Genomic DNA, 15870 nt, shown 5'->3' on the forward strand with positions numbered 1-15870 from the left:
ATAGGCAGGTTAAAAATTAAATTAAAAGTATGTTCTAACTAATGTAGTAGAATTCTAACAGTTAAAACTTAAAAAATCATTAAATAATAAATACAAGACATAAGTATAATAAAAAATAAAATCAAATGGGTTGGGTTGGGTTGGGTTGGGTTGGGTTGGGTTGGGTTGGGTTGGGTTGGGTTGGGTTGGGCCAAAGGTGTTTTGAAGCACCCTGAAGTTTGGTAACCTCCGATCTGGATAACCTTCCTGGTACAAGCGTCGTGCCAAAGCTCCATTACCGTTAGCGCGTCCATATGTGAAGACAATGTCAGCGTACTCTTGGTTGATAAATTCCATTTTACAATACTGTTTAATAAAACGGGCAGAAACTCGATTTAAAAAACAGTGGATGCAGTCAGTACGTAGTTGATAAACTTACAAAATTAGACGCGAGAGTGAAACTAAACAACAAGAGGCTAAAATCACACGTTTTTATTTATTAAGCGAGTACCTAACTTGTAACCCCCACCCCAAAGTACCTACTAGGTACCCCTTACCCTACAGTATCTACTATTAGGTACCTCTGCTTAATTTTGTTTTTATTACTTTTTATTTACCTGAACTGTCCCATAATAGAAAACCAATCCAGTAAGTTTTGTTTACATGACCTGCCGCACAAAAGAGGCCATAATTCTGAGAATTGGCCAGGCATCGGCATGAGTGATATCTTAAAATAAAGGGCAGAAGCTAGGCATATTTTTAGAGAGGTTTGAACGACGAAAGCATTTTCATAACAATTATTTAAACATAAAACAAAGCATTTTATTTTAACTCCATATTTATTTTTTACGTTTCAATAGCTCTATTTTTTCTAATAAGTTTACACAAAAGCTTGAAATTGATCGTATTTTTATTAATACACATTAGACAAAACATAATAAACTTTGAAGCTCCGATGCTTATTGTAACTTGCGCTCTATTACCGTTTAAGTGTGAAATTTTGGTATTTCTTGAGAAAAATGCCAAAATTGCCATAAAAAATTAAAAAAAAAATTTCGACCTACACATATTTAGCTTAAAATGTTTTAAATGAAGTCAGCTATCACCCCCTTAAAGGATTGCGTCTAGCTTCCGGACACCCTGTATAAATTATTTGAATTGTAGGTAAACCCTCTCTGGAACAGTGATGTTCTAGGCTGAGGCATGTTTAATGATTTTTTATGTCTTAAACTACGACTATGTACAACACCCCTAAAAGTAAGCTTTTCATATAAATAACTAGGTTCTTTTTTACCAATCAGTTTTCTATTAAATAATATAAAATTATAAACGTAATTATTTTCATTTCACATTTGAGCCTTCTGCTAGCATTAAGGCATTAAGTTAATGCCTTAATGCTAGCAGAAACATGATCACACTTTCTCAATTTATATATGAATCTACATCAAATCATGATTTATGACAAAAGCATTTGAGTAATCAAATAGAACTAAAATTGCTGCCTTTTTCGAATCTAATATTTTGACAATATTGTCGGTTATATTTAGAAGAGCCGTAGTTGTACTATGATTTTTCCGAAAGCCTAACTGATGTACTGGAAAGAACCTATTTGTTACAAAATGTTCTGTCATCTGAGCATGTATGTATTACTTTTTCTACTATGTATGTATTACTTTTTCTAAAATCTTACAAATAATGGGAAGCAAGCATACTGGTCTTGAAAAGTTTTAGGATCTGAAGATTTTGGCAAAGGAAAAACAAGAGAATCCCTCCAGTTACTTGGAAAATAACCCCTCTCAAGGCAGCAAGTTATGATATGTGTAACATGGAAAATAATTACATAAAGATAACTTTTCAGCATTTGCAGTATGATGTCATCAATGCCAGAAGCATTTCATTTCATATTTTTAACATAGTCATGTATTTGATATGGCAGTACTAGCTTAAAAGAGAAATTAATTTTATTATCTTTCCTATTGCTACTATAATAAATATTTTTATTACTACAATTGTTTGATTTCTGAAAAACACTTCATAACATATTAAAAAATGAACCTACCTAGAATAACATGACTTAAAAATATAATGTTAAAATAAATCCATAATATTCAAAAGTTCTATTATATTTGATTAATATAATTCATCAAATTTATCCAACTGACCGTGCTGAAATTGATAAAGTTCTACTGAAACAGTTTTGCCACGTTTAATTAAAAGTCCAATCTGATGTTAAGTATAGTCAGAATAAGATAATTGAAAAAAACAATTTTCGATCTTAAATTTATATTTTTTTTTATAGAAACCATTATGGTTTATAAACTAATAGTATATTTACTTATTTTTGAAATCAGTTAAGTCTTCTATAAATTTGGACTTCTTTGGATCCATTCTTATTTCTTTTACTTTATTTTTAAATGGGTAGGTATATTGAATATATGTTGGTAAGTAATAAAGGAAGTTCCGAATGAGCTTTGGGACTAATATATAGGTAACAGCATTGCCCCAAGTAAGATGTGAATTTCGTTAAGCAACCGGTTACATCTTTTAAGCCTGTATTATGTATGAATGGGAAATTTTGATTAGAGTATATCCCCTTCTTAATTGCCGTATGATAACAGACTGAAAAAATAATTCCCTAAGGTCCAATATATCCTCCTGGGACCTAGCGTCCATTTAAATAAACATGTCAGTTTTATGTTTACAGTTTCGTTAATTTATTATTTAAGCAGCTTAGACCTCGCATCCACTACGTTGGACCGTAGCCGATCGATAGTTCTAGCCTGGACACTTATCCCCGCTTCCATCGATACCTCACAACAGAAGCCGAAATCATGCGAGGCGACGACCGCATCGCGATGGCAAAAATTCCGCGCTGGGGCACATATTTTGCGTTGATTCGAAATAATATTTTACTGCAGTTATTATTGTAGTTTATAGTAAGATTACGCATTTAAAATTTTAAACTACCAAACTATTTTGATACTCGCTTTGAGTTTTAAAAAGAATAAAAATTCGGTATTTAAATTGGGTGGGTAAATTAACAATTTTATTTTTAACTTACATTTTACAATCTTAATTTTATTTAGAATAATGCCTACCTCTTGCTGCATTCCTATTTAAGCTCAGAAAAAATTAAAATGGATTTAAAATTTTTTTTTTTTGGTTTTTTTTGATTATCTTCGGAATCGTTCAAATTTTCGATTTTTTAAATAAGCAACAAAAATTTGCCGTAGGTACCTACCTATTTTTGTTTTCGGCATTAACATTTTTACGAAAAAGTAATACAGCAATGCAAAAACTTTCCCATAGCAACCAAGATAACCCACAAAAGTGTTAAGAATAGGTTTTTGAAAAATTGTTTTGTTTCAATAATCTTCAAAACCACATAAAATATAATATATATATTTTTTTATATGGCATATTCTTTTACAAGTAAATAATGTGCAACTTTGGGGTAAATTATCCATTTTTGTATTTCGAGGGTAGACGAATTTGAAACACCGTTTATGTATATTTCTCCAATAAAATAAATAATAAAAAATATTTAAAACATTTATCATATACCTAAAAATGCGTAATAATAAAAAAAATATAATATCTTGTAAAATGTAAAATATTAGGTCCCGCGGTATCTCCACTTAGTCGTTCCACTGTACAGCGTGCGCCACCAAATCTCGGCTTCAATTTTGACGCCACGAAACCAGTGTCACGGCTAGAACTTTCGATCGGCTACGGTTGGACACTTCGGTGCTACCGCCCAGTCCGATTCGGTCGACTTTAATTGTGCACATGTGCTGGGAATCAGTTGTTTGTTTTCTGTTGTGATGGCGGCTGCACGTGGTTCTCGTTATGATGGTATGTAGCCTATTTTTTAAAGTTTTGTAATGATTTTTGTTAAATTTTTTATTTGCAAATATTTAATAGACAAATTTAAATAACACTACAATAATAAAAAAATTAAATAAGTTTTGTATTACCCTAAGTTATTCGCGTCCATTTAAATGGACATTGGGTCTATCTCATGCACATTTTAAATTAACTCATAAAATTTATTTTAAGAATTTTTGGCAATCAAAGAGTGCTTCGGCCAGGGGAAGATGACGAAGAAATTGGAGCAAATACTAAAAAATCATTGGAAATGATGACTCTGACATTGAAATGTCTGATGATGAAGAAGAAATTCAAACTATGGATAATTTAATGGGGAGAGAAGAAGAAATAATTAATGAAGAACTAGTAAGCAACAGTGAGGAGAAAAAAGAAGAAGATAGAATTCCTCTTAGTGTCCTGAGAGAATACTTAAAAATGGTCAAGCAATCTGTGGATCCTTTAAAGCGAAAGTCTTGGAGAAGAGATGATACTTTTACACCTCCAAATTTTGAAGGCCCCTCTAGTGAATGCAGTGCAGAGCTCCGGTATGATTGGACTGCAAAATCGCATTTAGCCATGTACTTTGAAGATGAGTTATTCCAAAAAGTGTGTGATTGCACAAATGCAAGGTACGTTGAACTTAAAGGAGTATCTCTTAAATTGACTCTTAATGAGATTAAACATTTTTTTGGAATAGTTTGTTTGATGTCCTGTCTAAAATATCCCAAAATCAGAATGTACTGGGCAAAAACCACTAAAGTTTCAGCTATTGCAGATACAATGACTCGAGATAGATTTTTTGCTATAAGAAGTAACCTTAAAATCGTCATTGATAACAGCATCGCTGAAGAGGTACGCAGGTCTGACAAATTTTGAAAAGTACGTCCTATTCTAAAGGAGTATGGCAGGGGTGTTTGCAGCTACCTAGAGAGAAAGTGGTTGCTGTAGATGAACAGATGATCCCATTTACAGGGACTTGTAAAATGAAGCAGTTCGTTAGAGGAAAGCCAAATCCAGAGGGCTTGAAAATTTTGTTGTTGCTGCCCCTGATGGTCTTGTCGTAGATTTTGAATTATATCAAGGAAAAGATACTTTTCCAGATGATTCTGTGAAACGACTTGGTGTTGAACCTTCTGCTGTTGTTCGCCTTGGAAGGACATTATTTCCTGGAAGTGATGTATACTGCGATAGATATTTCACGACAATACCACTTCTCGAATATCTTCGTCAACAAGAGAAATATTGTACTGGAACCATTATGAAATCTCGTGTACCAGCGGCAGCAAATTTAACTTCGGAAAAAATGATGGGCAAGATAGATAAAGGCAGTTCGGAACAAATTGTAAGACAAGATGGCGAAATAGTAGTTGTACAATGGTATGATCTGAAATCTGTACTTTTGGCATCTACTGCTCTAGGAATTCAACCTAGCGATGAGTGTAAAAGATGGTCTAAGAAAGACTTTAAATATATTCAGGTTAAAAGACCTTACGTTGTTGCTAAATACAACGATTGTATGGGAGGAATAGACTTGATAGACCGAATGATTAGCTATTATAGAATTCGAGCCAGATCAAAAAAATTGACTGTAAGGGTCATTTTCTATTTCTTTGATCTAGCAATGGCTAACTCATGGTTTTTTATCGAAGAGATAAAAAAATATTTAAAATCCCTCCACGCAAAATACAACAATATTTAGATTTTAAAATCGAAATTGCCACTCAACTTTTGACAAATACACCCAACCCTCAGGAGTGAATCCCAAGAAAACATCCGAGGTGTAGGTACTAGAAGAAATCCTGAGGGAAATATCTTTGTAGATTCACCGTCATCGTCATTAGGCACCGAAAGAAAACGGAAACAACACTTTCCAGAAATTGCCACAGACTTAAAAAATTCGGTTAGATGTAAAAATGACTCTTGTGCCAAAAAAAAACAAGTTTTTTTGTAATACATGCAACACATTTTTGTGCTGCATTACTGGCAACAGAAACTGTTTCATGGAGTTCCATAGCGAATAAATTTAAGTTTACATTTATTTTCTGCGTTTTCATAGGTTTAGACTGAAATGTTATTGAAAAAAAAATTGTATATATTAGGAATTTTTGTTTAGGTTAAGACCCAATGTCCATTTTAATGGACGTCATGTATCTATCAAAGTAAGAAAAAAAAAAAGTTATTAGTAAACAATGTTTATTTATGTATTCTTTATTATATTTAAAAGCCTCACAACCCTAACTTAACTAAAACATGTCCGGGTCCCAGGAGGATATACTACTTTCTCGATAAAGAAGAATTGAAGGAAAATACCCGTTTTTATTAGAAATTATTTCAAAACAACCACTTCTGAATTGTTTCTAATGGTCTTAAATTAACCTTTAAAGCATCACCTTATACCAAAATCATATATATTAGGTGTCGGTTGTACCAGTGCCAAAACACGTAATTTCTACAGATGATTGGAAATTAAAATATTATTTTTATAGAGATTAAATGGGCCCCAAAACAGTCCCGTGGGAATACTCCAATATTTTCTTGGCTAGTAGAGCTGACAGTGCTACTAATATCCACCTGTTGGTATCTATCAGACAAATAACTTTAAAATAGTATCAGGATTATTTGTTCCTGCTGCAATCTTTAATTACCGAAAATCGTTAAGAAATGAGGTTAAGTAATTACAATTGGAAGGAAATAACGAACAACGCCTTAAATATTTAAAAAAGCCTCGAGTAATATAACGAAATTCGCTAGAATGACCGAGGAAAGGAAGGAATCAAAAGTAACGTTGTTTACCTGGGAGAGTCGCAAAATCCCTCAAATAATCCCTTTTATATTATTTAGAGGATCACAAAGAGGTCAGAAGGTAAAAGCCATTACATTATTAATTTGTATGGAGGAGGTAATCTTAAGGTTTCAAAATAACACTCTCACAAGCCATTTTTAAAACATATTTGATACACATAAACTTTACAATTTATGATACAGCAATTGCGGTTTGGAAACGATAATAAGTCCATATAAGTGCATCACAGTGGAATCAAAGTTACACACCTGTACCTGTCCATTCAAGAATTCAAACTATGACCTAATATTTACAAATCCAGATCTATGTATTATATAAATAAATAAAACAAAAATTGACTCTCTAGCGTACAAAAACCCTCCTCTTAAAAAAATTAAAAATATAAACTCTTTGTACTAAAATAAGTCTCTTAAGAACTAGTATAGGTATTTCAAAAAAACATTTCCTAGACACTGATATGATTTTTAATTAAGTTTTAATACTTTTCGCTATTTATATTCTAACATAACAGATCACAAGCTAGAGTTATTTGGTAAATATATGCGCGGCGATAACGTAAATGTGGCAACATCGCTATTGTTGTGAGCGGGGCGTGGCCAGCCTCCCACTATACGCACACACAATCCCGGGGTTGCCAAGTTTACCAACAAATCCCCAAACTACAATATTAAAGCTCTAAAGCAATACTTTGTGTTTGTTCGTTTACAATTCGGACGTATTATTTATTATATATTTTTTTGATTTTTGTTTAGAAATCCTTTTTTATTTGGATGGCTCTTGAAGCGTTATATTTTAATTAAACCTACACGATAATAGCCTAAAGTTTTAAATTCTTAGTTCATGGTCCTAACATTTTTGTTACTAGCATAATAAGAACAATAATAGTCATCACAGTCTTAATATCTCTAACTCTATACATATAAAGGTAATATCATTAGAGATGCACATTTATCTAAATAACATTATATATATATACAATATATAGTCTCTTTTTTAGTCATTTTTTAAAATTAGTTTTGTTCAGTAGTAGGCAACAAATAGATACTTTTCATTAGCTAATATAATCATAAGAGAACTAGCACCAATTCTTCAATTTGACTAAATGTTTAGGCTGTTTGATTTGAAACACTAAAGTTGTTTTTTCATAGCAATCAACAAACAAGAATTCCGATCTATTTTCTAGATCCAAACAGCCACAACAAACCACCTAAATACCCTCAAATTTAAATCCGATCGATTCTTTTTCCACCCTCGATCCGATCCAACTTACAGCTATGATCTAGGGCGGCCAATACCTCATGTTTCCTTCTCACGTACAATCTGCCCAACTTCCAAGGGTTCTGTAACAGTAACGGCTTAAAATCATCCCTGAGACACCGTTCCCTCGCCCCGATAATTGCCACCAAACAGAAGTTCTTCAGCATATCCCTGCTATAGATCGGACCCTTTTTCCCTTTTAAAATTACAGCCATATTCAGTTGGCGCACCACTACATTCACCACCTCCCTCGCGGTGGTTCTCGGCGTCACGTAGACTTTTAGACTGGTGCCGATCACCAAACCGGTATCGTAGGCTGCGTAGATTTGTAAAATGTCGTAGTTGTCTTTGGCATACGGTTCTGGGTCGTCGCTAGGTAAGTTGAAGATCTCTGGAAATACCACGGGGCAGTTGGGGGAGTCTTTGGCAGGAGAAGACCGCGGGTTCACCACGTCAAACTCGGTATTCGTTTGGATATTTGTTAGGCTTTTGGAGAGACTACCTGGAAATATAAAAAAAAATTTTGATTTTCATAAAGCTAATATTAAATTCTAAAACTACTGGACTATGACGCTTAACAACAATCACAGATATATAAAAAGGGGAGATAAAACTGTTTACATTTTCAAGCGATCCGAAACCATAATTTTTACTAAGCAACGATGCCATAGCTCCGCTGATTTACCGATTTCTACCAACATGCGAGTCTTGCACGACTATTTATTTTACATTTACAGAAAACAGTCCAACAACGCTGTACTCGGTTGTCCGAGAGTTGTAACTCCGCCCCAGCCGAAATATCATTTAGTCGTTGCGCTCACGAACTTAATAAATATACCTGGACTGCTAATGCATATGGCTCCCATACCCAAAAATGACCACTGCCTGGTGGTCGCCATTTTTATAGTGGTTGTGTCGTTGTGATGTTGGTCACTCTGAACATTTTCAGTGTTGCCAACAAAAAAATATATTAAGTAAGTAATGAAGTTGACGACGCTGAAGTTTGACGTTTGACCTGTCGCGAACTAAATTAATTTATTTTAGGACATTGTTTTTAAACCATCATGGGAATTCCAAAATCACGCACTAAAATTTCGACACGATCACTCGATATGACTGATTCTAAATAACATTGTCAATTGTGAGTATAGCGGACGTATTTCTAATAATCATTCTCAAAGTGGTATGCCTCCTTAAAAAGTAGCATGATAGAGCATCATTAATTAGTCTTTAGTACCTCAGGTTCTTTGTACTATTAACTAAGTAAAAATGTGTTTAATATCTTTTACGCTTAATAAAACTAGTATAATAATAATTATAATAATAAATATACGTATTATAATTTTTATTCGGTTCTAGCTTCTGAGTGTAAGCTACGATGGAGAAACCTGCGTGGCCGTTATGTTAGACAAAAGAAGAAATATGTGCCTTCAGGATCTGGATGTGTAAAATATGAGCAGTTTACTTAGCAGAATATATGAATTTTTTGGATCCTTTCATTACTTCTCGAAAAAGCAAAAGCAATTTACAGAGAACAGAGGATTCTGTAGATGTTGATTTTTCACATTCTGAGCTTCCGGATAATTCCCAACGATCCAGTATAGGTACAATAGAACGTGAAGACAGAACTGAAGATACGAGTATGGTGAGCCTAGATGAATCAAATGATGCTACACAGGTTGCCGATCAACTCGAAAATAATCTAGAAGAAGATCTTCAATTGCAGCAGCAAGATTTAACTAATATTGCTTCAAATGTTCCCACTGGCCGATTTCAAAGACAAAGCCAAAAAAAATTGTCAACTCATTTAAATCAGGTACAGCAGGAACCAATTGAATCTCAGCAAAAAAGCGTGAACCAGAATGGAAGTAGTAAGAATTTTTCATCGAAAAGATACAAAACAAGCACTACTCTCGAAGATGTCAATCGTTCGGCTCTTAATTATTTTGAATCAAGACGTGAGTCCAAAGGAACCCCTGTATTTCAAGAAGGTGTAACACAAGATCCTGAAGTTTCATTTTTATTAAGTATGGTTTCGGACATGCAAGCAATGAATCCAGAACAAAAGAGAAGATTCAAGATTGGTATAACCTCATTAGCTTCGGATATTTTAGAAGGGAAAAGTGTGATTGAAGTACCTTCTCCCTCGCCCCCAAGTCAGTGCTCAGAACAATCTCAAAATAGTAGTGTTGCTCCGTTTACAGTACTTCAACCAGCATCCCAACAAGATACTACACTACTTTGTTACAACCCTCAGCAGGAAGAACAAGCTGAATCTTTAAATTATTAACCTTTGCTAACTTTAAATTAAATAACCGCCTACTTCTGTTATTACTTGTAAGAAAATTATATTATGCTTTAAAATATTATAAAACATATTTATACTGACCTCAAAGGAATGAGCAGACGTTCTTCTGTAGACACACTTTGCCTCTAGTTCGTATCTTTTTTTTTTGAATAAAAGGACGGACTTTCTCAATTCTTCAAATCTTCCATGTGCATGCATTTTGTACACCATTTTGGTATGCAATCACAAGACGCACACATGTTGCGTTTCAGGTACGCTTCACCAACACTTCACTTTAAGCATATCGCTGCTTTGGTGGGCGCTCTCCCTAAACGACACGCTTGGGTATATGGTTTGCATCAGGCGATATAGCTTCCTCCTTATTTAATACATGGATAATGTATCAGCATCCTTATTTAAACGTATTTGGTTCACTGTTTCTCATAATCGAATTATTGTGAATTGTCTGTCTGTGTTGTTTATCATAGAATAATATATAGAGTTTATTTTTACTATATAAACCTTTGCTAGTTACAAACCCTCATAAAATCATCTAGATTTTGATTTTTATAGATGTTTGTACCTATTAAGTACAAAGTAAGTAGAAGTAGTAAAGTAAAAATCGAAAGAAAATAAGTGTTCTTAACTAAATTTGTTAAGTAAACACAAGCAAACATTTAAATGAAGATTTAAAATTGAATATTTGGGATATATTCAATCAACGGTATTAGGATCTATAAGATTCAAATTTATCAGAATAATAAAACAAATATTTTAAAGTGGTATCTATTCCAAGTTAATTGAAACTTTGTCTCATTTTAGGTGAGGATTACTTTCTTTCATAAATTTTAACGAAATTCTTAAAGAAGTAAAAGAAAAATACTCAGATCTAATAACGCAACTATCTTGTCGCATCTATTCTTGCATGTATTCTAAATGTAACTTTTTATTTTGTTTTTTTTTTTTTAAACATAACCTCCCAAGAACTTTAATTGTTTTATTTCCCTGCAATTGGCACACCTGAAATTTGTCAGAGTGACCAACATCGAAAGGATACAATCACGCAAAATGGCGGCCCCCTAGTAGTGGTCATTTACTTTTCATTGAATTGGCAGTCCAGAAATATTTATTAAGTTCGTGCTTGCAGTTGATGAATTTATTTTGTTATTAGCGTTTTTCATACTTTTTAGCGATATTTTGCTCATAAAACTTTTTTTAAAGACAATTTTTTATGGTTCGTCAATGTGTGGTGGGTAAGAAAATGGATTATTCTTATCCATACGTAATATTTCGGAGGTAACTAAAAACGATTCCTTGATCTTTTCAATTATGGCATGGGCCAGTGGCATATGTATATGTTACGGGTAAAGTTAGAATAACGGTTAAACTTAGGTTTACCCGGATAAACTGCACAGTACCCAAAAAACATGGGTAAAGTCCGAAATAATATTGAAATTACACATATTTCGGATTTTACCCGGGTAAACCGCGTTCTATCCGCTTTTGCGTGGGTAAAGTTGGATGTAGGAATTATTATTGCATCATATTTCACCACGTTTAGTTCAGTTCTAAAATGGCAACCGAAGAGAGTGGACGTGCGCGTTTACCACAGCGTTTTTATGAAGTTTTTAACGAGTGGGTGTCTACGAAAAGTGCAAATAGTTTTTATTTTAATAATGAACAGTACCAAGAAATGTTAGAATCAGTCAAGTTGGCAAAAAACTCTAAAAATAAGACTACGCTACAATATCAGCGGTTAAAGAGGTTTGACATATGTTCTGTTAGAGGCGTTGAAAAGCTTATTGCTCGTGTATCGTCAGGTGAATCTAGCATTAAATATTACGTTACAAACGACGAAATGTTTGACATTTTGCATGATGCACATTTAGCTATAGGACATGGCGGTAAGCACCGTATGGAAAGCGAATGTAAAAAAAGTACAAGAATATAACTCAAGATGTTATTAAGTTATATCTGCGCTTGTGTGAAGGGTGCCAAAAGAAACTGACATCTGCCAAAAAAGGACTTGTGGTTAAACCAATGGTTTTTTCGGAGATGAACAGTCGTTGTCAAGTGGATCTTGTGGATTGTCATGCAATCCCATCCGGATAGAGAATACAAATTTATTATGGTGTATCAGGACCACTTAACTAAGTTTGTTCAAATACGTCTATTAACGTCGAAAAGGGCTGAGGAAGTAGCTAAGAGCCTGGTAGACATAGTTTGTATTTTCGGCGCCCCATCTATACTACAATCGGACAACGGCCGCGAGTTCGCCAACCATGTCATTGAAGAGTTATGTACGATGTGGAGTGGCCTTAAAATAGTCCATGGGAAACTACGTCACAGTCAGTCACAAGGCAGCGTGGAAAGAGCAAATCAAGATATACAGAACATGCTTATGACGTGGATGGACGATGAAAACTGCACGCGATGGTCAGAAGGTCTAAGATTTGTTCAGTTAATGAAAAATAGGGCATACCATTATGGGATAAAACAAGCTCCTTATGCCGCCATGTTTGGGCATGATATTAAAGTCGGCCTATCCACATCAGCTTTTCCAAAAGAAGCTATTGAAAATCGACGAACCGAAGAAGAGCTCGAGAAAGTGGTAAGGGAATTTGGTTTAGGTGAACAGCCTTAACAAGAAATAAATATAAACCTACTGAAGGTGGCAATGTGGAAAATGGCAAAAATAATTATCGAGAAAACGCTAGTAATACAGAAACTTCAGAAAATCAGAGCAAGTGTGTAGAGTGTGACAATTTAAATACATCAGGGAATATAAGGTGTGAACTTTGCTTGTACCAAAGGAATATACAGTCAAACAGACTAGACGCAAAAAGAAATTTAGAAAATCAAGCAAAGAAGATGAAAGCTTTATCTAATTCAAAGTTTCCCCCATGTTCTGTTGGAGATACAGTGAGAGTAAAAATTCCAGACGTTGATCGAGGAAGGGGTGATTTTAGAAACATTCTCATGACAGTTATCGAGAAAACTGACGACGATTTGTATAAGCTAGCGAACAAGAGAGGAACTATCGAAGAAATGTTTTCCAGGAACCAATTTTCTGTGTGCAGTGAGAAGCTTATTGAGATGGAAAGTGTATAACTGGAAAAGGAAAATTTAAGACAACTTGCAAACGAACAGTCACTTTTAGGAGGTCAAGGTTATAAACAATGCAACTGTAAAACTAAATGCATGACCAATAAATGTAAATGTAAAGCTATTGGAAATCTTTGTAACTCGAAATGTCACAGCAGCTTGTCTTGTTTGAACAAATAGATTATATTATCTTTTACTTTGTTAGGATACAGTTTTAGTGTAACCTTTGATTTGTAAAATCTGTTTTTTTAATTAAATAAATTTCTCCAAATATTTATGGCGTTATTTTTTAACATTAACCACGCCAAAGCGGATAGAACGCGGTTTACCCGGGTAAAGCCCGAAACGTGTACAATTTTATTAATATTTTGGACTTTACCCATGTTTTCTGGGTATTGTGCAGTTTATCCGGGTAAACCTAAGTTTAACCGTTATTCTAACTTTACCCTAACATATACATTAAAAGTACAATTTTAATAATAATAATTTTTTATTTGAATTTGTATGTTATGCTTAATATAGGAGAAGATAATTAACGATATATTTTATTATACTTTGGAAATGATACCTAGTACTGTATATGACACATTTTGTAACCATATCTTTGAAGATAATATTTTATCAGAACACCTAATTTATATATGTAAATTAATTTTAAAATCATATTTTAATATTTGAATTAATTATGAAACTAAAAAACAATTAGACCTTATAACGAAAAATCGAAGTAGAAACCAAAACAAAACAATTTTAGTGTAATATATTACAATTAAAGTGTAAATACCAAAACAATTTTATTTAGAAATGAATGATCTTATGTACCTATGTATATTACATTACACTTACTATGTAAAAATAATGTAGTTTTAATTTAATTGCAATATGTAAAAAGCAGAGTTATTCTGCGTTATAACTCCAGTCTAAAAATACTGTTTGTAAATATTATGTTTTTGTGTTTATTATAACACAGCATATTTTGTAACTATCTAGGTATGGAGTATGTAAATATTATAAAATATAATAATATATGTAAATCTTGGGAATGTTTTATTTCACACAACATCTTTTGATACCAGAAAACTGAAAAACTCTACTATACTCTACTAACTATAAAAAGCTTTATTCCTAAATATTAATAAAATATAATTACAAATTTTAATTAATGAATATTTAAATAAAATGAGTAAAAATTAATATTTTTTAAAACTTTTATATTATGTATAGAAGTAACAAAGTAACCTTCTTTTAACAAAGCAGCCTTTCTAAATAATTTTTCAATTTTTTTAACTATTATTCAGTTTTATTTAAAGCCAAGGTCGATTAATAATCGACCAATCGAAATAATAGTCGAATACCACATGACAGCGCGATACGTTGTTGAACGATTGATTTTTCTTTTATCTTCGTCCTTCTTATGATAGATATTGTAGCCTTTCTCTCTCCGGTCTCTGATCGTAAACAAAGCGAATTTATGAATGAAATGTTATATCTCCCCTTTTTATATATCTATGACAACAAACAACTTACCATCGAGACCCTTAAGGGGCGGTACTCCGCGATCTACGGTGAGAAACATTACGTTGTGATCCGCGTTGCCGCACTCTAAAAAATTCTGCTTAACATTCGCCATACTTTTACTAGGAACCATTTTGGATTTGGACTTTTTCGGGGTGGATGACCCGAGGGGTAGGTGCGCCTGATCACTATCCGAACTTAAACTGTGCAAGCTGTCGGTAGTGTTGACGCTAACCATGGAACCTCCGTAACCTTGACGCACGTTCAACAAGGGACTGGTGGCTCCTGAACCGCTTGGAAAAGTGACGCATCTGGCTCTCACCTGGTTTCCGCTGCTATGCGGTACTTGAAATAAAACGTCTTCACTTCTGCTGGGAACCAGTTGAGACATGAAATCCGTGGCGCTGTTAAAGCTGTCGCTATTTTTTCTGGAATCGGTGTCACTGCATGCGGTTAAATAGTGAGAGGTGCTCCCGTTGATATTTAAATGTTGTTCGCTCTTGCTATATTCGTTCATTAGATTTGTGGGAGGGATCATGTTGCTTGCACCAGGTCCAGGCCAAGATCCTCTGCCCGGGCTGGTCTTGAGCACCTTCGGGGGCGGTATTTGTAGTAAGTCACGCTTGGGACTCGTGGCTACCCCCACCTCCTTTTCCAGGATGTACCGCATACAGACGTTACCGATGTTCTTATCTCTGGCAAAAGTGATCACGTCCGCTAACCATCTGACGCTCTTCCATATGGATTCCAGTTTGGTTTGGAGCTCTTGGAGTTTAGAGAGGCGCTCTTTGGCCACTTGTAGTTCGCTGTTTGAGAAGGCTTCTCTGTGCAAATGGTTGGCTGTAGCAGCATCTAGTTCTAGTAAGCAACTGAGCTTGGAGTATTTTTGGAGGATAGTGCTTTGGTAAGTGTTGAGGTGTATCATTTCAAATACCTGAAAAGTGATAAGATTCAGTTAGCCTCAATAGGTAACTGAGGCAGTTTCGGAAAGTTTTGGAAAAATTGGATTTGGCTTGGCTTACATTGAGTTGGGTTACGTTATCTTGTATTTGAT

At 34.1% G+C, this 15870-nt stretch overlaps 1 protein-coding gene across 9 annotated transcripts in view; it reads right to left on the reverse strand.

Annotated features, from left to right (window-relative positions):
* Positions 1 to 6784: 6784 nt before the first annotated feature.
* Positions 6785 to 15870, reverse strand: part of LOC126738206 (ankyrin repeat and fibronectin type-III domain-containing protein 1) — a 495291-nt gene continuing 486205 nt past the window's right edge. For all 9 annotated transcript variants that reach the window (XM_050443423.1, XM_050443433.1, XM_050443477.1 and 6 more), the window contains 2 exons: positions 14829 to 15750; positions 6785 to 8411 (listed from right to left, as the gene is read on the reverse strand). In XM_050443423.1, the coding sequence (XP_050299380.1) occupies positions 7876 to 8411; positions 14829 to 15750 (1458 nt within the window). In that variant the 3' untranslated portion in view covers positions 6785 to 7875. The remainder of the gene's footprint in view (positions 8412 to 14828; positions 15751 to 15870) is intronic.

This window comes from Anthonomus grandis, chromosome 1 (genome assembly GCF_022605725.1).
Source record: "Anthonomus grandis grandis chromosome 1, icAntGran1.3, whole genome shotgun sequence".
In the NCBI taxonomy this organism is placed as follows: Eukaryota; Metazoa; Arthropoda; class Insecta; order Coleoptera; family Curculionidae; genus Anthonomus; species Anthonomus grandis.